The 24,062-nt window shown below is 47.7% G+C and overlaps 1 protein-coding gene across 7 annotated transcripts in view; it reads left to right on the forward strand.

Moving 5' to 3' along the window:
• Nucleotides 1–24,062, forward strand: part of celf2 (cugbp, Elav-like family member 2) — a 65,809-nt gene that overhangs the window by 39,477 nt on the left and 2,270 nt on the right. For 3 of the 7 annotated variants that reach the window (XM_088988359.1, XM_088988356.1, XM_088988358.1), the window contains 11 exons: nt 420–468; nt 3,382–3,516; nt 5,202–5,281; nt 8,049–8,210; nt 11,869–11,932; nt 12,440–12,577; nt 14,713–14,829; nt 16,880–17,074; nt 17,158–17,301; nt 19,080–19,236; nt 21,862–22,226. In XM_088988359.1, coding sequence (XP_088844485.1) covers nt 420–468; nt 3,382–3,516; nt 5,202–5,281; nt 8,049–8,210; nt 11,869–11,932; nt 12,440–12,577; nt 14,713–14,829; nt 16,880–17,074; nt 17,158–17,301; nt 19,080–19,207 — 1,212 coding nt within the window. In that variant the 3' untranslated portion in view covers nt 19,208–19,236; nt 21,862–22,226. Of the gene's footprint in view, nt 1–419; nt 469–3,381; nt 3,517–5,201; nt 5,282–8,048; nt 8,211–11,868; nt 11,933–12,439; nt 12,578–14,712; nt 14,830–16,879; nt 17,075–17,157; nt 17,302–19,079; nt 19,237–21,861; nt 22,227–24,062 lie in introns of those variants that run through there. The other 4 variants (XR_016113633.1, XM_088988357.1, XM_088988360.1 and 1 more) reach the window with 4 other exon arrangements.

The following is a 24,062-nucleotide window of genomic DNA, read 5'->3' on the forward strand; positions in this document are numbered from 1 at the left end:
ATCTTTTCTGAGACCTATCTTTTTTTGTCTGGTCTGCGCTTCTCATTCATCCGAAAGATGGAGGCCTCCGCCATACAATTGGATGATCAAAGTCTTGCGTGACTGAGTCAAAGGGCGCACGTGCGCGCTCACACGCACTCCCCGGATTGATATAGCAGTGGACTCGGAGAATCCCTGTCGTCCGTCTCCGCTCAGATCAAACGGCGACATCATCCTCCATAAAAGAAGCAGACGCGGCGAGAATGAGACGAGAAAAAGGGGTTGGGGGGGCATTCGTCCAAACCCCCCCACCCTCTTTTTCCGGGTCCTCGACGGTTCGTACTGTACAAAGTCTGGGATTCTTTTCTGGCGCGCAAACTCCGGAGTGGCTGTCCTAATTTTGGGGATTGTGAATCCACCTGTGGTTTCTGGTCTTGCAGATGCATCACCCCATCCAGATGAAGCCCGCAGACAGCGAAAAGTCCAACGGTGAGCGAGCTAACGCACACACGCCCTTCAAAAACACAAAACGGGGGAAAGAACCGCACAAAGCAGTGTCTGAAACTCATGACGAAAAGTTAGCGGTCACCAGGGCAGCCGACTCTGAAAAGTTGCCTGCCCGCTCATAAAGTTGCCTGTTATTATAATTATTAGAATGATAATATAATGTCATGCTTCTTTTCAATCTTTCTTCTGGGGCCGAGGTTCTGTACGTCTACTTTGGAAAATGATCATAACGCTCCGGATAGTCCGAAGCTCGAAGCAGGCTTCCGATTGGCTGCCGTGCCGACTATGCAAATTGCCAAACCAACCGGTTTCTTTTCTTCCTTCAGCGATCCGGTATTCGGTGACATTTTTACCCGGATCCACCTTTGACAAAACGGTTCGTAAAGCCAACAACGGCAACACCATATCACCATCATCGTACTAAAACGCAAAGACTTCCATTCATCCAAACCCAAAATGAAAGGCACAAGCTTACAAAACAATGACCGCGCTCGCTGACGACTGTTGCGTTTACTTGGCTTTCTGCCAGACGGACGTTAGCGGCCGATCACGTGATCATAACAAATGACGTCACACCGGCATCTTCTATAACGCTCGGGAAAGTCCGGAAGCAGAAAGCAGGCTTCTGATTGGCTGCCGTGCCGAGTATGCAAATTGACAAACGAACCGAAATTCCGAAATTTCCAAAACGAACAAAGATTTTGAAATCAGAATAATTTATTCCGATTTCAAACGTCTTTGTTCAAACGTTTGCTTCATTGAATAAAGCAAAGGTTTTCTTGAAAAAGTTGTCGGCCACCCGGACGGAGATGTTTTGTAAGTTGTACGCCCGCCCGACGTGAGAGTTGCACACCCCGGGTGTTGGGGCAAACGTTATTTCAGACACTGCAGAAAGAGGCCAGAATGCAATTTTGGCACTTTGCCATCGTAGGGTTGCTTTGCATTGTCCGTGCCCGCCCCGGCGAGGCGACTCATCCCCGGTAGGGTTTTTAGCGCAGACCGGCGGCATCAGCTATGAGCATTTCGGGTGCTTAGATGGGCTGTCATCGGTGAGGTTTGTCTCAAATAACAGTTGAGAAAATGCTGCTACTTTTGCTGGATACGTATTAGCTATCTAACTAGCTTTATATCAATCTATCTGGCTATCTATCGAGCTGGCTAGCTATTAGCTATATATTAGCTAGCTTTCTATCTATTTACGTTACTTCCGTCCGGCTTGAGTGAACGCTGGCGCGTGTTGCTGCCGCTGCTCACCCACAGAAAAACTTCCTGTAACTGTAAAGTGACCTTGAGAGTTTTGAAATGTATTATTATTATTATTATTATTACTTGACTGACATTGTCTGTGAGCTACTAAATGGGCTGCCGGCAATGAAGGGAAATGAGTGATGACCCAAAAAAAAAAAAAAATCATCCTAAATAAATAAATAAATACCATTTGAAGATGTGAGCGGAGGCAATTCAGGGCAGTTTGCTGCCTCAATGGGCTGCGGTAAGAGAAGACTGCCGGACAAACGGAAACAATGCCACGTGCAAATTGCAAATGAATTGCAAATTGCCAACTAGCAAAGGGGAATTTGGCTGCCGAAACGGGCGGGCCGGCCGGCCGCCATCGGGAGCCAAACGCGTGTATGTTTTGATGGCGGCTCTGAACTTGAGGCGAATTGCACGTTAGCCGCCGAGACGGTTCGTCGAAAGACGGACGGGACCGAGCATCTCGCTCTTCGGGTGAAATCAATTAACAGCCGTTGGCAAGGGAAATTGGAGTCGGCGTAGCCAAGCGCCACTTCTCTCCTTTTTGCAACAATCCGCCAAGTCAAACAAACAAGCGCGCTATCGATTTCCCCGAGTGCAGCCGAGCGTTTATCCGCATTGCTTCGCGCGCGCCGCCGCTCGCCTCGTTAAGAAGGAATTGGATTAGCGGACGGCGTTCCTCGCCGCCGCTTGCGGTCGCCTGGCGTTTGGAAGTCATTGTGCACGGCATGTCGTGGTGGTAAAATGAGGCTTCATGAAGCAACGAGGCTTTCCATGCAAATGGTTTGATTTTGGGTCATGGATGAGATGGGAGATGATTCGGGCCAAGAGAACAAAGTTTAAAATGCACCTTTTGAAAGAACAGCTAGTAGAAGAAGAAAAATAACAATAAAACGAGGTATACACTGTGTTGTCACAGTAGTTTCCATCATACCATTATCTATTTGCACTGGTTATTATAATTTGTACCTTTTTCGGAGAGGTCGACTTGAAATGATCCCAGACGGGAGATCCGGTGACACCTCAGTTTACAAACAAACAAACGAACAAAAACACCTTGTTCGTGTTTTTCGATGATCTCTTTCTTCTAGTCGACCGTACTTTTCTTTTGTGTCCTCTTCGGCTTAATACTAGCCTGTGGTGGGGTCTTTTTCGGTCCCATAATAACAAAAGCTTACGGGGTGACACTCCGCCGCCTCGTGTAATTTTCTTGTGTCTTCTTCGGCTTAACACTCGCCTGTGGTGGGGTCTTTTTCGGTCCAAAAAAAGCAAAAGTACTCCACTCGCTAACAAACCACATCTGCACTCAAAGAAAGTGGGTGTGGAAAACTAGTCCGCCAGGCACCACGGCGCTGTTGGACCGCGTGGTTTGGTTCGTCCGCCAAAAACGAGTTCGTCAGCCGAGACTATGATCTCGCAAATTTAATGTTCTTTGAGGCGACAAGTTTGTGAGCTAAAGCGTTCGTAAGCTAAGCTATCACTGTATTGTCTTCTTTTTCGTTGCGAATGGTGCGTCCGATGCACAACAAATGTGATTGAAGATGCGAGTTGGGCGTATCAGCGTCGGCCGTCAAGTCGTTGGGCGCCATTTTATTTCAAGTGAAGCGACCCGACCCCTCTGTCTGTGTGCCCCCAACGCAGCGGTGGAAGACCGCAAGTTGTTCATCGGCATGGTGTCCAAGAAGTGCAACGAGAACGACATCCGGGTGCTGTTCTCCGCCTTCGGCCAGATCGAGGAGTGCCGGATCCTGCGGGGCCCCGACGGGCTGAGCAGAGGTGCGTTGCGTCACGTCGCGTCGCGCCGGGCGGCCACAACAGCCTCCGAAAATGGCCGTGCCGCTCCTCGCTTCGGAAAGATGGGCGGGCCGATGGGCCATTTTGGACCTTTGACCTCGATTGACCTTTTCCAATATCGAGCCGACCTAAGACCGATGCCTTGGCCCCTTTTTTTGTTTTCACGCTCGCTCGGCTGTTTATCGTTTCATTTTCAGAGCCGTAAATGAAGCTCCGATCGACGCTGTGGTTCGTCATGGCTTGACTCCACTCTTGGGGGGGCTACCATTATGTTTTTTTAGGGGGGCGGGGCTTGAGACTGACGCCACTTGTACTTCCAGTCCCGTTGGATGCGGACTTTTCAAGTGACGTCATGGGGCTGCTGGGAATGGTTTGGCTCTCTATAGCATCTTTCCCTCTCTGCCCCACCCCCTTTCTCCTGACCCCTACCCACTCACCCCCCAGCCCCCACCCCAAACCACATCAGTCCTCTTCATGTGCTTCACCTGAACTCTCTGTGGTCCCGTCGTCTGAGGTTGACTTGAAATCAACGTTTGTCGTTAGTGTTGAGAAAATGGCGTTGCGTGAGAACCCCCCCCCCCCCCAACAAAAAGCTAAATAGCCCTCCTGATTGGAGCTTTGGGGGCGGGACTTTGATCTGGGCCAGGACCCATCGGCAGTGTCGCACTTATCGTGTCCCAGGGGCAATTTCACGTCCTCATCCACGTGGGACAGATAATGGCAGGCACCAATCCGCCATTCCAAACAAAATTCACTTCACTTCCTTTTCACCAATAAGCTCGGAGCTCGGTTTTAAATCCGCCGCTGCCTGTGCTTCCCATGTGTCCTCCTCCTCCTCCTTCTTCTTCTTCTCTTGCCCCTGCCGTCACGCCAGCTTCAGTGTCATCCGTGTCATTCGTGTGCTGTTGTTGTTGTTGTTGTTGTTGTTGTGCAGCTGTTCTGGATGTTTCGCCGCCACGTGGACGTTTTCAGCGTGCTCCACTCTCCTCTTAATTCCAAAAGAAGCAGCCCGAACGCATGGCCTCTAGCAATTGATCCCGCCGACCCCCCCCCGATCCTGGCGCTCTTTTGTCCCGATCAATATTTTAGATATCTGGCCACTGAAGCCGAGCACTTAGCGCTTTTCGGCTTCAGTACCGTCGCCTCGGTTTTGGTGAGCAAACAAACACACTTGACCAGGCAACTCAGCGGCTCCAAACAAATGAGTCTCGGCGCCATCAAGCCCCCACCCTTCGGGGAGGAGCCGTCGCGCTTTGACTAAAATATGGATGGGCTCGCCGACTTTAGCTTCCGCGCTAGCGAGTGGGGGTATTTTTAGGCCAAGCGAGCGCTTTGTTTTTATTGCCGACTCAAAATCGGCCCGCGCGCCATCCCGGACGAAGAGGAGGTGGAGTCGCGTTGAAAGAGAGGCGTGGCCGCGCTCCTGGTGACGCGGGTTCCTGCTGTTGTTGCTATGGCGACCGACAACTCTCGTTGTCCCGTTCTCTGTTTTTTGGGTCTCTTGTGGGTTTTTTTTTTTATAACGACAATGCGTCCAACCCTTTTGTCTTGTTTTTGTTCTTTCTCGTCTTTTCCTCCTCCTCTTCCTTACCCTGATTACCCCCCTCCGCCCCCTGCTGACCCCCCCTCCCCCAACCCACCCCGCCCCTCCACCTCCCTCCCAACAGGATGTGCCTTTGTCACCTTTTCCACCCGAGCTATGGCACAGAATGCGATCAAAGCCATGCACCAGTCTCAGACCATGGAGGTACGCTAGCCGCCGCCGCCGCCGCCGCGATCAATGCGTCTGTCCTTCCGGTCGATCGACGCTCATCTGCGTGCGTGACTAAACGCTTGCGGGTTCAGCGGGGAATTGAAAAGGTTTCTCGCCACGAAGGGTTGCAGGTTGTCGGCCACTCGGCGTGGCGACCACTCGCCCTTTTTGGCGGGCAACGAGCCGCGTGGCCTCGGGCGCTTTGGTTTGCTCGGATTTTGCAATTGAAAAGTCATGACTTTTGCTAAATATTGTTCGTGGGTGGAAGTGCGTCGGCGTTGCTGCGGGGGAGGGAACATTGCACGACAATAGCTTCTTTCCCTTTTTTTTCAGTCCAAAGAAAATCCTCTTTTTTTTTTTGGGGTGTGTGCGTGTGTGCATGTGCGCGTGCGTGTTGACAGGCCTGTCAGTGTGGTATCCGGCATCTCATTACAGCCTGGCATTCAGCCGCCGCCTGAATGTCAGGTCCAAATGAAGGCGGATGGCAAGGAGCCGTTCGGCGCACCCCTTGCCGGGGGCCGCTCGCTGCCGCCCTTTTTTTTTCCAGTGCCTCCTCACCGTTGTTCAGCCAAACTGAAAATGAGCATTATTGTTATCTTAAAAAAAAAGCTCAGCGAGAAATAAAGCGATACCTTGGCTTACGAACGCTTTAGCGAATGAACTTTTCTCCTTACGAACGCTAAATTTGCGAGAATATAATCTTGGCTGACAAACTATTTTTCGGGAAACACACGGAGCGCCACAATGAGCGATGTGTCGTTCGCGAACGAGCCGTTTCTCGGAGCTCCTGAAATGGTAGCCGGCTTTTCTTCCCTCCAGTCTTCGGTTAAAGCCGCACGTGATTGGTCAAGAACCGTGGTAGAGAGTTAGGGGACACATGCAGCAATGAGCGGGGGAGGGGTTAGAGTGGTCACGCTGTGAGCACATGAACAGGAAAGGCAGACGACAGAGCTTGAAACAAAAAACACTAAAGTGAAACGGTGAATTTTGGACTCGTTTCAACTTTATTGATAGTTCAACGGCAGAGTGTAGACTGCAAGGTTAAAATGTCCCATCAATCAGGCTCCACAAATAACCCGCACCAGACATCCGTACAATTTGAAGAGGCAAGACAAGCACGGGAACCAGCTATTAATGAAGTTTCTAGTGTGTCCGCCTGCATCTGTTGCAATATCGCAACTTCCAAGACGTGCAACCCAGAGCTCCTTGAGACACTTGATGCAAAAATCTATCCATGCCATCAACAACCATCACAAAGGTCAATAAAATGACTTTATTATACCGTACAGTTTATTTCTTTATTTGCAATTTAATAGCACATGTATGATACATAAAATAAGGTATATTTTGTGTAGTTTTAAGGCTTATTTAGTCGAAAATTATGTTTTATGGGGACCTGGGAGCGGATCGTTCTCATTTTAATGGTTTCCTATGGGAAGTGAATGTTTGGAAGACACAGTTTTCGCATTACACACACACTTTCTGGGAACCAATTAAGTTCGTAAGTCAAGGTATCACTGTAATTCATTGTTCTGATTCTTGATGCCCCCCCCCCCCCCCCCCCCAAAAAAAAAAAAAACATCAGTTTTGGCGTTTTGGTTGGCAGTAAACATCCTGCGATCATTTCCACAGGTCGTCGTCCCTTGAAAAAAATCATTTCAAAGCAATGCAGCAAGCCACTCGCGCTCCGCTAACAAAAGCGACTCCTGCCGTCGAAATCTGTCAATCTTCTGGTGGACCTCGTTGCATTTCACTCTGGCACTCGCCGGTCATCCTCGTTGTCCGGTTGCTCTCACACGCGTGCTTGCTTGCTCTCACACGCGATGATGATGATGATGATGATGAAATAGTTAGAGAAGTCAGGAAATCTCTTTCTGGACTCGGAGATAACTGAGCCCTTGTGGAGTCCTCCGGCTTTGGAGTCAAGCTTCCTGTGTGGAGGGAGGGCCAAGTGAGTGCCTGCGATGCCAGACGTGGCTTTGCCTCTGTGTGTGTGTGTGTGTGTGTGTGTGTGTGTGTGTGTGTGTGTGTGTGTGTGTGTGTGTGTGTGTGTGTGTGCGTGTGTGTGTGTGTGCAAGCGGAAAAAAAGGGGGCAATCTCATAAGAAAGCATTTTCTTTCGACGCGTGACATGATAAGATTGAAATCAAAGGGATTGTCAGTGGCCCAGCTTTTTAGTATGAATGTCCCCGCAATGACGAGCAGCCGCCTGTCAGCGGCAGCGTTGTGATCAGCACCATTTTTGAGTTGAAGATCAAGAGCAACGCAAATGCTTTTTCCCCCCCATTCCACTCTTTGAAATGATTTTTTTTTCATCATAATTCATTATTCATAATAATAATAATAATACATTTCATTTATAAGCGCCTTTCAAACCTCTCAAGGTCACTTTACATTTACGTGAGACATTTTTCGGTGGGTGAGCAGCAGCAGCCACGTGCACCAGCGTTCACTCAACCCAGAAGTAACTCAAATAGATAGAAAGCTAGCTAATATATAGCTAATAGCTAGCCAGATAGATAGCTAGCCAAATAGATCGCTAATAGCTAGCTAGATAGCTAATACATAGCCAGCTAGATAGCCTGCTAGACAGCTAATAGATAGCAAATAGATAGCTATCTAGGTAGCTAGTGAGATAGATAGATAGATAGATAGATAGATAGATAGATAGATAGATAGATAGATAGATAGATAGATAGATAGATAGATAGATAGATAGATAAAAATGCCAATGATTCCCCCCCACCCCCCTCTACTCGCAGGGCTGCTCATCCCCCATTGTGGTGAAGTTTGCCGACACGCAGAAGGATAAAGAGCAGCGGCGTCTGCAGCAGCAACTGGCCCAGCAAATGCAGCAGCTCAACAGCGCCACCACCTGGGGAAGCCTGACGGGCCTGGGCGGTCTCACCCCACAGTACTTGGCCGTAAGGACTTCTTTTTCGACCCCTTTGCTCTATCAGAAAGTGGGAGAGCGAGTCAGCTTTATTGTCAAATATGCTAATATGCATGACATACAGCACAGATGACATTCACGTCCTCTCGGACCCAGCGTTGCAAGCCACTTAGAATCTGACTAAAAAAGACAGACAATATGTGTAATTACTGAATGTAAAGTGAGGTAGTGTCGTATGTAAATTGAGGTAATGTTGTATGTAACGTGCGGTAGTGTCGTATGTAAAGTGAGGTAGTGTCGTATGTAAAGTGAGGTAATGTCGTATGTAAAGTGAGGTAATGTCGTATGTAAAGTGAGATAGTGTCGTATGTAAAGTGAGGTAGTGTCGTATGTAACGTGAGGTAGTGTCGTATGTAACGTGAGGTAGTGTCGTATGTAAAGTGAGGTAATGTCATATGTAAAGTGAGATAATGTCGTATGTAAAGTGAGGTAATGTCGTATGTAACGTGCGGTAGTGTCGTATGTAAAGTGAGGTAATGTCATATGTAAAGTGAGATAATGTCGTATGTAAAGTGAGATAGTGTCGTATGTAAAGTGAGGTAATGTATGTAACGTGCGGTAGTGTCGTATGTAAAATGAGGTAATGTCGTATGTAAAGTGAGGTAATGTTGTATGTAACGTGCGGTAGTGTCGTATGTAAAATGAGGTAATGTCGTATGTAAAGTGAGGTAATGTCGTATGTAAAGTGAGATAGTCTCGTATGTAAAGTGAGGTAGTGTCGTATGTAAAGTGAGGTAATGTCGTATGTAAAGTGAGGTAGTGTCGTATGTAAAGTGTGATAGTCTCGTATGTAAAGTGAGGTAGTGTCGTATGTAAAGTGAGGTAATGTCGTATGTAAAGTGAGATAGTGTCGTATGTAAAGTGAGGTAGTGTCATATGTAACGTGAGGTAGTGTCGTATGTAAAGTGAGGTAATGTCGTATGTAAAGTGAGGTAGTGTCGTATGTAAAGTGAGGTAGTGTCGTATGTAAAGTGAGGTAATGTTGTATGTAACGTGCGGTAGTGTCGTATGTAAAATGAGGTAATGTCGTATGTAAAGTGAGGTAATGTTGTATGTAACGTGCGGTAGTGTCGTATGTAAAATGAGGTAATGTCGTATGTAAAGTGAGGTAATGTCGTATGTAAAGTGAGATAGTCTCGTATGTAAAGTGAGGTAGTGTCGTATGTAAAGTGAGGTAATATCGTATGTAAAGTGAGGTAATGTCGTATGTAAAGTGAGGTAGTGTCGTATGTAAAGTGTGATAGTCTCGTATGTAAAGTGAGGTAGTGTCGTATGTAAAGTGAGGTAATGTCGTATGTAAAGTGAGATAGTGTCGTATGTAGAGTGAGGTAGTGTCATATGTAACGTGAGGTAGTGTCGTATGTAAAGTGAGGTAATGTCGTATGTAAAGTGAGGTAATGTCATATGTAAAGTGAGGTAGTGTCGTATGTAAAGTGAGGTAATGTCGTATGTAAAGTGAGATAGTGTCGTATGTAGAGTGAGGTAGTGTCATATGTAACGTGAGGTAGTGTCGTATGTAAAGTGAGGTAATGTCGTATGTAAAGTGAGGTAGTGTCGTATGTAAAGTGAGGTAATGTCGTATGTAACGTGAGGTAATGTCGTATGTAAAGTGAGGTAGTGTCGTATGTAAAGTGAGGTAATGTCGTATGTAACGTGAGGCAGTGAAGTAATGCAAAAACCAACAAAAACAAAAAAGGTTGAAGAGAGATGTTGCAGAAAAAAAGAAAAAAAATGGAGTGCACGATGATAGTACAGCGGGTAGCGTGTACTCGAGAGTTCGGTGAGTGTGGCAGTGGGAAGGGGCGGGGGGGCTGGGCTGGGCTGGGAGGGAATTGAGTCTCCCGACTGCCTGGTCTTGGCTCAGAAACGGCGCAGTCTTCTAGCCGATGGCGGCAGGCTGAAGAGGCGTGGGAGGCGTGGGTGGGATCGCCAGCGATCCTGATGGCTCTGCGGCTGAGGTGGCTGTTGTAAATGTCCTGAATGGGCGGGGGGGGGGGGGGACGCGCATGCGGCGGTGCCGGCCGGTTATTGAGTCCCAGCACCACCCCAAAAAAAAAAGGGCATTTTTGCCATCGGGAACGCCGCCTTTCTTTTGTCGCCCACCTGCGGGCGAAGCTGGGTGCCGCTATTCTTAGAAGCGAGGATCTAAATTCGGCTTTTTGTTTCAGAGCAAAGGATGAGCGCTTTAAGGGTCTTCTTGTCTTTGTTGCCATGACAACGCCCGCCACAAAGCGTTCCCAAATTAGACATAAAGGCGACGAGCGGCGGGAGGAGGCAAGAAAAAAACGGCACGAGATGAACGAGAGTCATTTTTAGGAGCTCTCGGCGGCCCGTCATTAAAGTTTGACTCTTTCCGCCGCTTGCTATCATCGGTGTTTTGGAAGCGACCGAGCGGCCGTCCAAAGCATACAACCCTGGACGCCTTACCACGGAAAACAAATACATCAGCTTACAAACGCTTTAGCTCACAAACCTTTCGCCTTACGAACATTAACTTTCGCGAGCATATCATCTTGGCATACAAACTAGTTTTTGGCGGACGAACCGAACCACACAGCGCCACCGTGGCTGGCGGACTAACACCAAACCACACGGTCGAACAGCGCCACGGTGACTGGCGGACTACTTTTCGTCACCACCTTTCTTTGAGTGCAGACGTGGTTTGTTATCGAGTGGAGTACTTTTGCTATTATGGGACCGAAAAAGACCCCACCACAGGCTAGCGTTAAGCCGAAGACGACACAAAAGAAAATTAGGGTCGAGCAGATGAAGGAGATCATCAAAAAACACCAACGAGGTGTGCGCCGTTTGTGTGACTTAGCGTCCCAGTACCAGTATGCTAAGTCGACCATCGCTACGTGTGGCTAAGGGTGTTTCTGTGTTGTCTGAGCAACGGAGTTGTCTCAGGCAATAGAAGAGGTTTAAAAACTTCTGTTGATTTGGATTAACGAAAAGCAGCTAGCAGGGGACAGTGTGAGTGAGGGTATACTTGCCGAGAAAGCACAGCAACTTCACTCGGATATCATCAAGAGGCAACGACATCGACCATCACAAAAGTAAAAAAAAATTTAAAAAAAAAGACTTTATTATACGGTACTGTTTATTTCTTTCATTCCAATAGAATAGCACATGTATTATACATAAAATAAGGTAGGTTATGTCTAGTTTTAAGGCTTATTTAGTAGAAAAGGATGTTTTATGGGGACCTGGGAACGGATTATTCTCATTTTTAATGGTTTCTTATGGGAAATAAATGTTTGGAAGACACACTTTTTGCCTTACACACACTTTCTGGGAAGCAATGAAGTTTGTGAGCTGAGGTATCACTGTATGTATGTATATATATATCAAAGTCAAAGTCAGCTTTCTTGTCAAATATGCTAATATGCATGACATACAGCACAGATGAAATGACTGTCCTCTCGGACCCAGCATGCAAGGCACTTATAATTACTTAACAAACATAAACATGAAAACGCCAATTTGCCGGGAGAGGGGAGCCGCTGTGTGTTCACGCGCTGCCATCTTGGGGAAAAAAAAAATAAAAAAAAATTGATATATATATATATATATATATATATGTATGTGTGTGTGTGTGTGTGTGTGTGTGTGTGTGTTTTTCTGCCCAGTTGCTGCAGCAGGCCACTTCGTCTGGCAACCTGGGTGCTTTCGGCGGGATCCAGCAGATGGCGGGTGAGTCCGCAACGTCAATGTGTCTTTTTCTGCCAATTCCACCACCAAATGCAAGTTTCCTTGTGAGCGATTGGCCTCGTCGCGAAAAGCTTTGGAGACCCCGGCCGGAACAGCCGTTTCTCTTTTGACAAAGCGTCATCGTCCTGACATTCCTTTTGGCCTTGGAGCGATTCGAGCGGCGCGCTCTGGACTCTTGAGGTCAAAGGTCGCACGAGTTCATGAGCCGATCGGTGCTCACATTCGGACACGCCCGGAATCTATTGAACGGGCGTCGTTGATGTCCATTTATTTTTATGCTGACCACATCCCGGACGTCGTCGTCATGCCTTCCTGGTGTGCGTGCGTGCGTGCGTGCCTGTCGTTTGTGTCGCCATGCGGCGGTATATACGCCGCCGCGTATATACGATCCATCCAGCAGCACCGGCCACGGCAAGGCGCCGGCGCGAGACTTGAGCCAAGGACGACTCTGTGGGCCCCCCGTGACCCTTCACCCCTCCCTCTCCGCAGGTATGAGCGCGCTGCAGTTGCAGAACTTGGCCACTTTGGCAGCGGCGGCGGCGGCGGCGGCCCAAAACTCCGCCGGCCCGTCCACCGCCAACGCCCTGTCCTCCGGCGCCGGCTCCCTGGGAGCGCTGGCCAGCCCAGGTAACGCCGCGGCCCCTGAGCGCGGCCGCCGGGGGGCCGGAGCGGGAGGCGCCGTCCTCGCCGTCGTTCGCCGTCATTGCCACCGATGGGCCGCCAGCCATTTGTGTGACACCCTTTGTCCCTTTGTCCCTTTGTCCCTCCGTCCCTCCGTCCTTGCGTCCGTGTGCGCGTGTGCTAGTGTGCTAGTGTCTGTTCACCTCCTTTGGGCTTTTGTGGGTCCGCTCGGCATCCTCTTCACTGCTTTGTTGGCCTGGTGTTTGCCGCGGTTACCCAAAATGCATTTCGACAACAATGAGAGACAGAACCAAAACGGAGACACTGACGCGGTTGCCGAACTTGGAGGAACGTATCAAAGTTGGAGATACTACGACTACTTGGGTTTTGGTCAATATGCAAAATTGTGATTGAGGCGTGTTTGTGTGGAGCCATACATGGAAATTGGATTGGATTAGCTTCGATTAGTTATTATTTTATTGGTTATTAGTTATTAGTTTTTATTACATTTCGCAGCAGCAAAGTGACGAAATTAAGAGGAAAGGAAAAGGAAAGGAAGAAGTGGAAAAAATACAGGACCATCTTCAAGTCAAAAACGACAACAAAAACGAAAGAACAAATCATGTGACACAAACAAACGACACAGACGGACGAGCATTTAATAGTGAGCACTTTCTGCACCCTCTGTGTCAAAGAGAGTTCGGTGAGTGCGGCAGTGGTAAGGGCCAGGGAGGGCAGGGCTGGGAGGGAGTTGAGTCTCCTGACTGCCTGCTGGCAGAAACGTTCCTTGGGCCTGCCGGTCTTTGCTCGGAGACTTGGCAGGTCTCCTACCCGATGGCAGCAGGCTGAAGAGGCCGTGCGAGGGGTGGGGTGGATTTTAGGAAGCGGTTCTAGATGAAAGAGGAGAGGAGCAAAACGTCCTTCTCACCAGTGGATCAGGACGTCTTGGTGAAATGTGCATGTTTGATACAAGCTAATTGTTGAAAGCAAAGGCGAAGCTGTGGCACCCATTGTCGAAAAGAGACCGTCTCGCATCCCCCGTCCCACGTAAATCCGCTTCAATTCCAAGCCGCGGCAGCTCCACGTACGCATCGGCGCTCTGCGCTGACGCTCCTTCTGTCGTGGCCATAAATGCTGAAAAACAATCCGTATCCGTTCCACACGACCCACAACAACTCAAAGTGACAGAAGAATAACACAAAACAAGCGCCATCTTGGACTTTCCGACGCATTTTGCGTAAGCAGAGTGTCTCCGAGTGTGGCACTCGAGCAGAGCACGTGTCCGCCTTTTTTTTTCTTTTTCATCATCATCATACATTTCATTTATAAGCGCCTTTCAAAACTCTCAAGGTCTTATTTTACACTCAGAGGATACATTTTTTTTCTGTGGGCGGGCAGCGTCAGCCACACGCGCCAGCGTTCACTCAACCTGGAATAACTCAAATAGATAGAAAGATAGCTATCTAGCTAATAGCTAGTTAATAGATAGCTAGATAGATAGATAGATAGATAGATAGATAGATAGATAGATAGATAGATAGATAGATAGATAGATAGATAGATAGATAGATAGATAGATAGCCAGCAAGTTAGTTAAATAGCTAGCTAGCTAGATAGCCAGCTCGATTTGTACAATGATGTTTTTCTTGATTTCCCTTCCTGGGTGGGATTTTTTGAGTCGCTGACCTCGCCAGAGACTTCTTTCAGGACAGCGAAGGGCTCCTTAACTTGAAACGCTTGGAGTTGGCTTTCTTGTCACTAACCAAGGCGTCCTTCTCGACGGTGGACGACTGTGCGGCATTGGCCCAGGATGTAGGCGGCCATGACGATCAGGGCCTCAGTCACAGGGTCTTCTTCTCTTTCTTGTTGTTGTTGGTGGAATTGGGGTCTCACTGTTGCCACCCGGTGGCCGCCGAGGGCACGCCGGCCTGCATGGAACCACCAGTCCATCATCACCTCACTCACATGGGGGCGGGCCTTCCTGCTCAGAGATTATTTGTTGCCGTCGTATTTGTCGTGCTCTTGGTATGTTCTTTTATTTGTAGCGAGCGGCACACGACCGTCAGGCTCACTTTCGGCTTTGGGGATTTCGGCCCGGTTGACGTTCCTCACCCTAACGGCTCTTCCTGTGTGTCTCCCAGCGGGGGGTGCCCCGGCCGGCGCCATGAGTTCACTGACGTCGCTGGGTACTCTGCAAGGCCTGGCAGGCGCTACCGTCGGCCTCAACAACATTAACACGCTAGCAGGTAGCGTCAACAGTGAGTATTGGTGGTGCCAGACCCCCCCCCCCCCCCCCCGGTCGTGCAGGTTGGGGGGAACAGAGGACTACTCCCTGCGGCTGCACTGATTACTTGTATTGTCCTGCCTGAGTATGGGGTCTATGATTGCCCCATTTGCTCTGGTATCACCTCATCAACATGACTAAGCCTATGATGCCTAAGAAGTCTGTTGTACAAACGATCCAAATTGAACCTCGCCCTGGTGATTTAGTGAAGGGTTTTGCTGTTTAATGAAAATAGCTTCTTTTACGGCCCTTTGAAAGCATCTATTTTTTTCTAGCCAGTGAGTCGCCTGTTGCATCAATGAAAAAAACAGGAAGTGCACATGAGAGGCCACAAATGTGAACCCCCCACCCCCATCGCCCGCTCCCTCGCGCCCCTGTTTTCTGGGGTCTTCATCGGCTCTTGTGACAGGCAAGATTCCACCACATTATTCCCCGCTGACCTTTAGCACATCCGCTGCAGTAATCCCAACAACACCCCGCCCCCGCCCCCCACACACACACACAAAACATTCAACTGGAGGGGTCTCGCGCACCCCCGTAACTCGCCCTCATTTAAACAAATCTAAACCTTAATTGAATTGCAAAGGTCAGTGGTGCAATTATCCCAGAATAAATGAGTGACCTATAATCCCGAGTGCTGCAGTGATCATTTATTTGCTGGCGTCTGACGGCGAGACGACAGGACGCAACCTCCCGCCCGCGCAACCCACGCGCGCAAGTGTGGTGAAAAGAAGCCGTGACATGCCACTAATGAGCGCTGGGTGACTCCGCTCCTGTCGCTGCCCCCAACACACCCGCCGGGCACCGCCTGCTGAGTGACCTGGAACTCACACTGCCCCCTCCCCCGGTCCACGGTCGATGGAAACGTTTAAAAGGGACAAAAAAAGCAATTAAAAGACTCCATTCACTCACTGCCATTCACAAATTTATTGGGGAATTGAAAATACAGTGATGCCTCAGTTTACGAAATTAATCGGGTCCCACAAAATGTGCGTAAGGCGAAAAGTTCGTCTGCCAAACATTTATTTCCCATAAGAAACCATTAAAAATGAGCATAATGCGTTCCCAGGTCCCCACAAAACATAATTTTCGACTAAATAAGCCTTAAAACTACATAAAATATACCTTATTTTCCGTAAAATAAATGTGCTATTGTATTGCAATTAAAGAAATAAACTGTAGTGTATAATAAAGTGGTTTTATTGACCTTTGTGATGGTCATTGATGTAGTTGCTTCTTGATGATTGATATCCGAGTGAAGTTGCCATGCTTTCTCAGCGATAATACCCTCACTTACACTGTCTTCTGTTAGCTGCTTTTCATTCATCCAAATCAACCGGGGTTTTTCAACCTCTTCTATTGCCTGAGACCGTTGCTTAGACAACACAGAAACACACATAGCAATGGTCGACTTAGCGTACTGGTACTGGGACGCTAAGTCACACAAACACCTCGTTTGTGTTTTTCCGATGATCTTCTTCTGCTCGACCGTCATTTTCTTTAATGTCTTCTTAGGCTTAACGCTAGCCTGCGGTGGGGTCTTTTTCGGTCCCATAGTAGCAAAAGTACTCCACATGATAACAAACCACGTCTGCACTCTACGAAAGGAGGTGACGAAAACTGTTCGACCGTGCGGTTACGTGTTCATCCGCCGGAAACTAGTCCGCCAGCCACTGTGACGCTGTGTGGTTTGGCTCGTCCGCCGAAAACTAGCTTGTATGCCAAGATGTTATTCTTGGAAATGTAAAGTTGGTGAGGCGTTCGTGAGCTAAAACTGAGGTATCACTGTATGATGTATCGCGCCATTCCCTAATTTGTTCGGGTTTTGTTTTTTCACGCTTTGGTGGTGATAAAAAACCCCGGCCCCGGAGCGGACACGTTTTTGCACGTCTGGCGGCAAATGAGTTAAGTTGAAGCGGCATACGGAGCCCACCCGCCACCAAGCCCCTCCCCCCGCCCCCTCAACGTTTCGGAGCCTCTTGAGCGACAGTTTACGGTTACGTTTGCGCCACGTCCGCTCTCAGGTATGGCGGCGCTCAACGGCGGCGGGCTGGCCAACGGGGCGGCGGCGGCGGCGGCCGCGGCGGCGGCGGCCGGCACCATGGATGCGCTGACGCAGGCCTACTCGGGGATCCAGCAGTACGCCGCCGCCGCCCTGCCCACGCTCTACGGCCAGTCGCTTCTGCAGCAGCAGGGCGCCGCCGGGAGCCAGAAGGAAGGTGCGCCCAAATCCGCCCGCCTCCGTTTGCCTCTGTTGCGTTGAGTAGCCGTGACGACGGCGGGCCGCCGTATCCCGCCGCAGGTCCCGAAGGCGCCAACCTGTTCATCTACCACCTGCCGCAGGAGTTTGGCGACCAAGACATCCTTCAGATGTTCATGCCTTTCGGGAACGTGGTTTCCGCCAAAGTCTTCATCGACAAACAGACCAACCTCAGCAAGTGCTTTGGTAAGTTGCCCTCTCCTCTCCTCTCCTCTCCGTCCACTTTCCACACCGCTTTATCCTCATTGGGCTCACGTTGGGCTGCCGGAGCCCATCCCGGCTGTCTTCGGGCACCAGGCGGGGGACACCCTGAATTGGTTGCCAGCCAATCGCAGGGCACGCGCAGACAAACTGCCATTCGCTCACACACGCACGCACGCACGCACCTCGAGACAATTTAGAGTGTTCAATCAGCCTGTCGTGCATGTTTTTGGAATGTGGGAGGAGAAAACCCACCCTCCCTGTGCGGAGACTGTCCTAACCTCTCAACCACCAGGCCGCCTGCCTCGCCACCCGTATACCTCGTGATACCTCGGCTTACGAACGCTTTAGCTAACAAACGTCTGTGTAAGCTCTCAGTCGTACAGGAGCGCTCCATCGATGAGAAGGTTTCTTCAGCCGTCATCTGTACAAATTTGAAGGTGTCGGACGTTTCGGCTTCGTCAGCAAACTCAAGTCTGACCGGTCGTATCGGCCCTATTTATATATCCCTAATGTCCAGCCATGGCGGCGCCGGACACAGCGCTTTAGCTAACAAACTTTTCGCCTTCAGAATGTTAATCTTGACAGACAACCTATTTTTGGGCAAACAGACAGAGCGCCACAATGAGTGATGTGTCGTTCGCGAACGAGCCGGTTCTTTGGGCTCCTAACAAGGAGCTGGAAATGGCAGCCGACTTTTTTTGTCTTCTATTCCCCGGCCCCGGTCTTCGGTTAAAGCCGCACGTGATTGGTCAAGATCCGTGGCACCGGAGGGACGGGACACACGCAGCAATGAGGGGCGGAGGGGTTACAGAGACAGAGAGCCGCACATGAACAGGAAAGACAGACGACAGAGCTTGAAACAAAAAAAACAAACGTGAAAAAAAACTACAATGAAAAGGTGACAACGTGGATAGAAAACACCGTGAAATTTGGACTCGTTTCAACTTTATTGATTGATGAGTTCAAAGGCAGAGTGTAGACTGCGAGGTTAAAATATCCCATCAATCAGGCTCCACAAATAACCCGCACAGCCATCTGTACAATTTGAAGAGAGAAGACAAGCAAGGGAACCGGCTAGGAATGAAGTTTCGAGTGTGTCTGCCTGCATCTGTTGCAAGATCGCAACTTCCAAGATGAACAATCCTTCAGACACTTGATGCAAAAAGCGATCCATTCCATCAAGTCATCAACCGCCATCACAAAGGTCAATAAAACAACTTTATTATATAGTACAGTTTATTTCCTTCATTACGATACCCATAGCACATTTATTATACACAAAATAAGTTCTATTTTGTGTAGTTTTCAGGTTTATTTTTTTTAAAAAAATATGTTTTATGGGCACCTGGGAATGGATTATTCTGATTTTTAATGGTTTCTTATGGGAAATAAATGTTTGGCAGAAAAACATGTCGGGGACCACTTTCTGGGAACCAATTAAGTTTGTAAGCTGAGGTATCACTGTACATCCGGCCAATGACATCACATCCTGCCGGTCTCCCAAACGGGTCGGCCTCTCACGCTTCTCCGCCATCTGCGAGAGCCGGCCCTCACCAGCAGGTGCATGCCACTTCCATGATGTGCCGGCCCAAAGGTTAAACCGTCTTTTTTGGTTTATTTTTAGATTGTTAAATGAACCGAACAGAGGGGGTCACTCAAAAAGAAACAAAAAACGGGCTTCAAGATAGGGCTCAACGGTGACGTGTGGTTGAGCCGATTTGGGCAACCGGTAACTGACGTCTTCTGCCGTTGTTTTCCAGGCTTCGTGAGCTACGACAATCCGGTGTCGGCGCAGGCGGCCATCCAGGCCATGAACGGCTTCCAGATCGGCATGAAGCGTCTCAAAGTGCAGCTCAAGCGCTCTAAGAACGACAGTAAACCTTACTGATGCTCGCCGCCGCCCCGCAAGACAACCAGGTGGTCCCAACCGTTTAGTTTTGGAGGCTTATTTATTGACCAAGGTTCAAAACTTCAAGGACAACCGTCGCCGCCGGACAAGTTGTGTCCATAATGTGTCAAATCACTTCAAATGACTTTTACAAAAGATTCTACCGCATATAGCTATATTTTACGTTTTAAGACTCGCGCTGAATATTCAGGAAGTCTTGTTTTTGAGTTGGTGACGAGTCCGTACGTGACCTCACGTCAGGAACGCCCCTGACTGACAAAGCCACACACAATGCATTTTGGGTACTTTGAAAACATCGTTGTTGGATCAAAGTTGTTGTTCCTCGCTTGAATTAGTCTAAATCGTTAATCAGCAGTAATCGAAATGAACAGAAAAATGATTTATTCTTGGAACGGCACAGACAGACAGAGAGAGACCAGTGGGGAAGGCTCTGCTCTTCACCCAATTAGCGGGAATGACCTTATTTCAAAAGGAGCCAATCGGCTGTGACTTAAAGGACAACCCACATCACTTTTTTGTTTTTTAACTGACACCGCAAAAAAGTTTGATAGCATCTAATATACCCAAAACACGCAGGCTGATATTTTTAGTCAGATGCAAAACACCAATAAAAATGACTTCAAGTGTCCAAAATCGGCAAAAAAATGAGCTGCAAATTTTCAGAAAGTCCCGCCCCCAGTTCGTGACGTCACGCCAAGACGTCTTGCCTTGCTCGAGAATCCAAACAATGGCTTCAGATTTGGAGAATATGCTTTCTTGTTACACATCCAGTTATGAATATGATTCAAATAGTTCTGAAGAGGAAAGGATACATGTTTGCAATCCATTAAATAAATTATTTTTGAGGCAACATTGGGGGAAAATCTCTCACCCAAAAAAGAGGCACAAAATGGCGACCTCCTGTGGCCACCTCCGCTTCCACAGGCTGAAAAATTCCTTATATGGCGCTTGGACGCCCTCTTCTGGCCTTCTGGCGGCTTTTGGTTGGAACACGAGGTCCCCAGACCAAACAAATACGGCAAAATACATTAACGTGATGGAAGGACCGCTACAATGCGTATTTTTTACGGTCAATTACGGACCACAGCAGAAGTGGCTGATCTCAAGAAGTCCTATCAGTGGCTAGAGAGGGCTGGCCTAAAGGACAGCACAGAGACACTCATCCTGGCTGCCCAAGAGCAGGCCCTGAACACCAGAGCCATAGAGGCAGGGATATACCACACCAGACAAGACCCAAGGTGTAGGTTGTGCAAAGAGGCACCTGAAACAATCCAACACAGGGTGTAAGATGCTGGCAGGGAAAGCCGACATGGAGCGCCATAACCGGGTGGCTGGCATAGTCTACCGAAACATCTGTGCGGAGTATGGACTGGAAACCCCAAGGTCAAAATGGGAAACACCTCCCAAGGTGGTGGAGAATGACCGAGCAAAGATCCTGTGGGACTTCCAGATACAGACTGACAAGATGGTAATGGCCAACCAACCAGATATCTTGGTCATAGATAAAGGGGAAAGGAAAGCCGTTGTCGTGGATGTAGCGGTCCCGAGTGATGGAAACATGAGAAAATGGAGAAATACCAAGGGCTCAGAGAGGAGCTGGAGAGAGCCTGGAAGGTCAAGGTGCACTCGGGGCAGTGACCCCCAAACTCGACGAGTGGTTGCAACAGATCCCGGGAACAACATCGGATATCTCGGTCCAGAAAAGCGCAGTGCAGGGAACAGCACGGATACTGCGCAGAACCCACAAGCTTCCTGGCCTCTGGTAGAGGACCCGAGCTAAAATGGGGGACGGACACCCCCCATGGTGGGTGAGACGAGGATTTATATATATATATATATATATATATATATATATATATATATATATATATATATATATATATATATATATATATATATATATCATAACAATATAGACTAAACTTAGACACATAAATGAGTGCTTTATAATGAACATTGAATGTTTTAGAATGTGCATATATAAAATAGTCCAATCAACCATGTAGATGGCGAAAGAAGAAGGAAAAGACATAAATCACGCGATGGTGAATCGTTGTGTGTTGTACCAAGACTACGATTTGAAACTCGTTGACACAAATTGCCAGCAGACAAATCAGCCCATTTCCAACGGCGCTTGGGCGCCATCTTGTGCATTTTCTGGGACGCTACATTGGAGTCCAGACGCCTCAAAATGATCCGGAAGGACTTCTTGAATCGATTGCAAACATTTATGCTTTCCTCTACAGAACTATTTGAATCATATTCATAACTGGATGAGTAACACGAATCTGAAGCCATTGTTTTGATTCTGGAGCAAGGCAAGACGTCCTGTCGTGACGTCACGAACAAGGGGGCGGGACCTTCTGAAACTCGCCATTTCCGGGGTCATTTTGAAGTCGTTTTGGGCCACTTGAAGTCATTTTTGTCGGTGTTTTGCATTTGACTAAAAATATCAGCCTGCGTGTTCAAAACGTTTTTCTGGTGTCAGTTAGTGAACCAAAAAAAATGGTGTCGGTTGTCCTTGAAAAGAAACAAACCAAAATTGTTTTGGTCTTTGCCAAATTGTTGTTGGACTTGCAAATTATTTGTGGTGTTGCGCCTCACGTTTTCTTTTCCGCTTTTCACCTCCGTAGCCGCCCTTTGCCTGACAAGAAAAGCCCCCAAATGGACTCATCCATCCACCAAGCCGCCAGACAACAAAAACAACAACAAAGCAACAAGGGTTTCAAGGTTGGTGGGGTTTTTTTTCTCACCTGTGATGAGTCTTTTGGTTTTTTCAATATATTATTATTAATTTTCTTTTGTGTGTGTGACCTCATGTGGATGTTTTTTTGGGAGGTGATGAGCACAAATCAATGTGAAAGCAACACAAAAGCTGCACTCATTTGTACAACAATTTATTTGTCGTTTTTTGCATGTTTTTTGAGGGGGGTGCATTGGTTTTGTTTTGTTCGACTTTTTCTTCCGTTGTGTGACTTTTTTTGGGGGGGGGGGGGGGGGGGGGGGGGCTAAAAAACAAAATAAGTGGGGACGCCTGAGCGTGGCCCAGTTCAAGACTACTTCCGCACAGTTTGGACCCTGAAGCTCTTTTTACATTTTTCAGGCCGTGTAAAGTTTTTGATAAGCAGTTTCTCATTAAAGTCTATATAGAGAACCACTTTTTCTAGAGTAGTTTCCAAGGGACCAACAACAGGGGGGGAGGGAGGGAGGGAGGGAGGGAGGGGGGAAGTCGAATGCTACCTACTTGTGTCACCTTTTGCTCAACTGATTCCCAGACAGACAATCCGTGGTTTCAATGCACATGATGAGATGACCTATATTTTCTACTCTTTTAATGTATCGAGGGACAACCCAAAAAAAAGACAAAAAAAAAGTACACAAGAAAAACAAAGTCGGTGCTTCTCGTGAGTTTTTAGTCCATCATCACAAGTCCGAGACACGCTTAATTATTATTATTTTTTGCTTATATAGTGATACCTCAGCTTACGAACTTAATTGGTTCTCAGAAAGTGTGTGTAAGGCGAAAAGTTTGTCTGCCAAACATTTATTTCCCATAAGAAACCATTAAAATGAGAATAATCCATTTCCAGGTCCCCGTAAAACATATTTCGACTAAATAAGCCTCAAAACTACACAAAACATACCTTATTTTACGTGTAATACATGTGCTCTTGTATTGTAATTAAAGAAATAAACAGTACTGTATAATAAAGTTGTTTTATTGACCTTCTCAAAGAAAGGTACTCCACCAGCCACTGGGGCATTTTTCGGCTGTGTGGTTTGGTTCATCCGCCGAAAACTAGTTTGTATGCCAAGATTATATTCTCGCAAATTTAATGTTCGTAAGGCGAAAGGTTCGTAAGCTAAAGCTGAGGTATCACTGTATTGGGCTTTTTTTTCCCAGAAGACGTCAAAAGAAAAGACAAAAGTTTACTTGAAAATGGCCTGAGCCTTTCCTCACAATGTGTTGCGTTTTCTTTTGTTGTGTTTTTTTTCTTTTCCTTACTTATCTTGTTGTTGTTTAATTAGCTCTATAAGAATGAGTCAAATCTATATCGATGGAAATGAATTGCAAAATCTATATCTTTAATGTCAGCTTGTGTCATGATTTAATTTGTCTGCCTGATGGCAACCAAATATTTAGACGTGTGTGTTTTCTGTCTTATAAGCGAGATTTAAAACAAGCAACCAAAAAAAAATCAAAAGAAAAAATGGAATGTGGAGTTTAGTTCCAAATTGGGAAGACGCAACTTCCTGCCTAGCGCGTGCTTACGTACGTCGACGTCTCTTCTTCTTCTTCTTCTCTTTGTGACACGATGATGATTTGCTACCATACGTATTTTCTTCTCAGTGTTTTCGTATTTAAGAAGGTCTCTCTTCTTAAAAAAAAAATGAAAAAAAACACAAAAGCGTGTTCACTTGTGGTCTTATTGCCCGAGAAATTTGTCCTGTTTGCTTTTTATTTGGATGTTTGTTCTTTTTGTAAAAAATGTATAAAAAAGTGCCCAGGTGTCATAAATATATATTGATCTCTATATAAATTTATATAAATATAAATCTCTCTATATATCTCTAGACATGTGCACACGCGCGCACGCTCTTGCGCAAGACCTCACTTTGTTCTTGTTGTTGTTATTGTTCTACTTTTTCTGCTTCTGTAGCGGCGGGAGAGCCCCCCCCCCCCTCCCGAGTGCGAACGCTTCTTCCGCGGGAACCACGCGCACCCTTTGCGAATAAGCCTTAGCGGACACGCGCAAGTACACGGATAAACGTGAGAGGGAGTGCGCGCGGGCAGGACGTCGAGGAGACTTCACTGCTCGGTGGCAGGCACTTC

This window comes from Hippocampus bargibanti, linkage group LG22 (genome assembly GCF_051943395.1).
Source record: "Hippocampus bargibanti isolate YZ-2025 linkage group LG22, ASM5194339v1, whole genome shotgun sequence".
Taxonomy (NCBI): Eukaryota; Metazoa; Chordata; class Actinopteri; order Syngnathiformes; family Syngnathidae; genus Hippocampus; species Hippocampus bargibanti.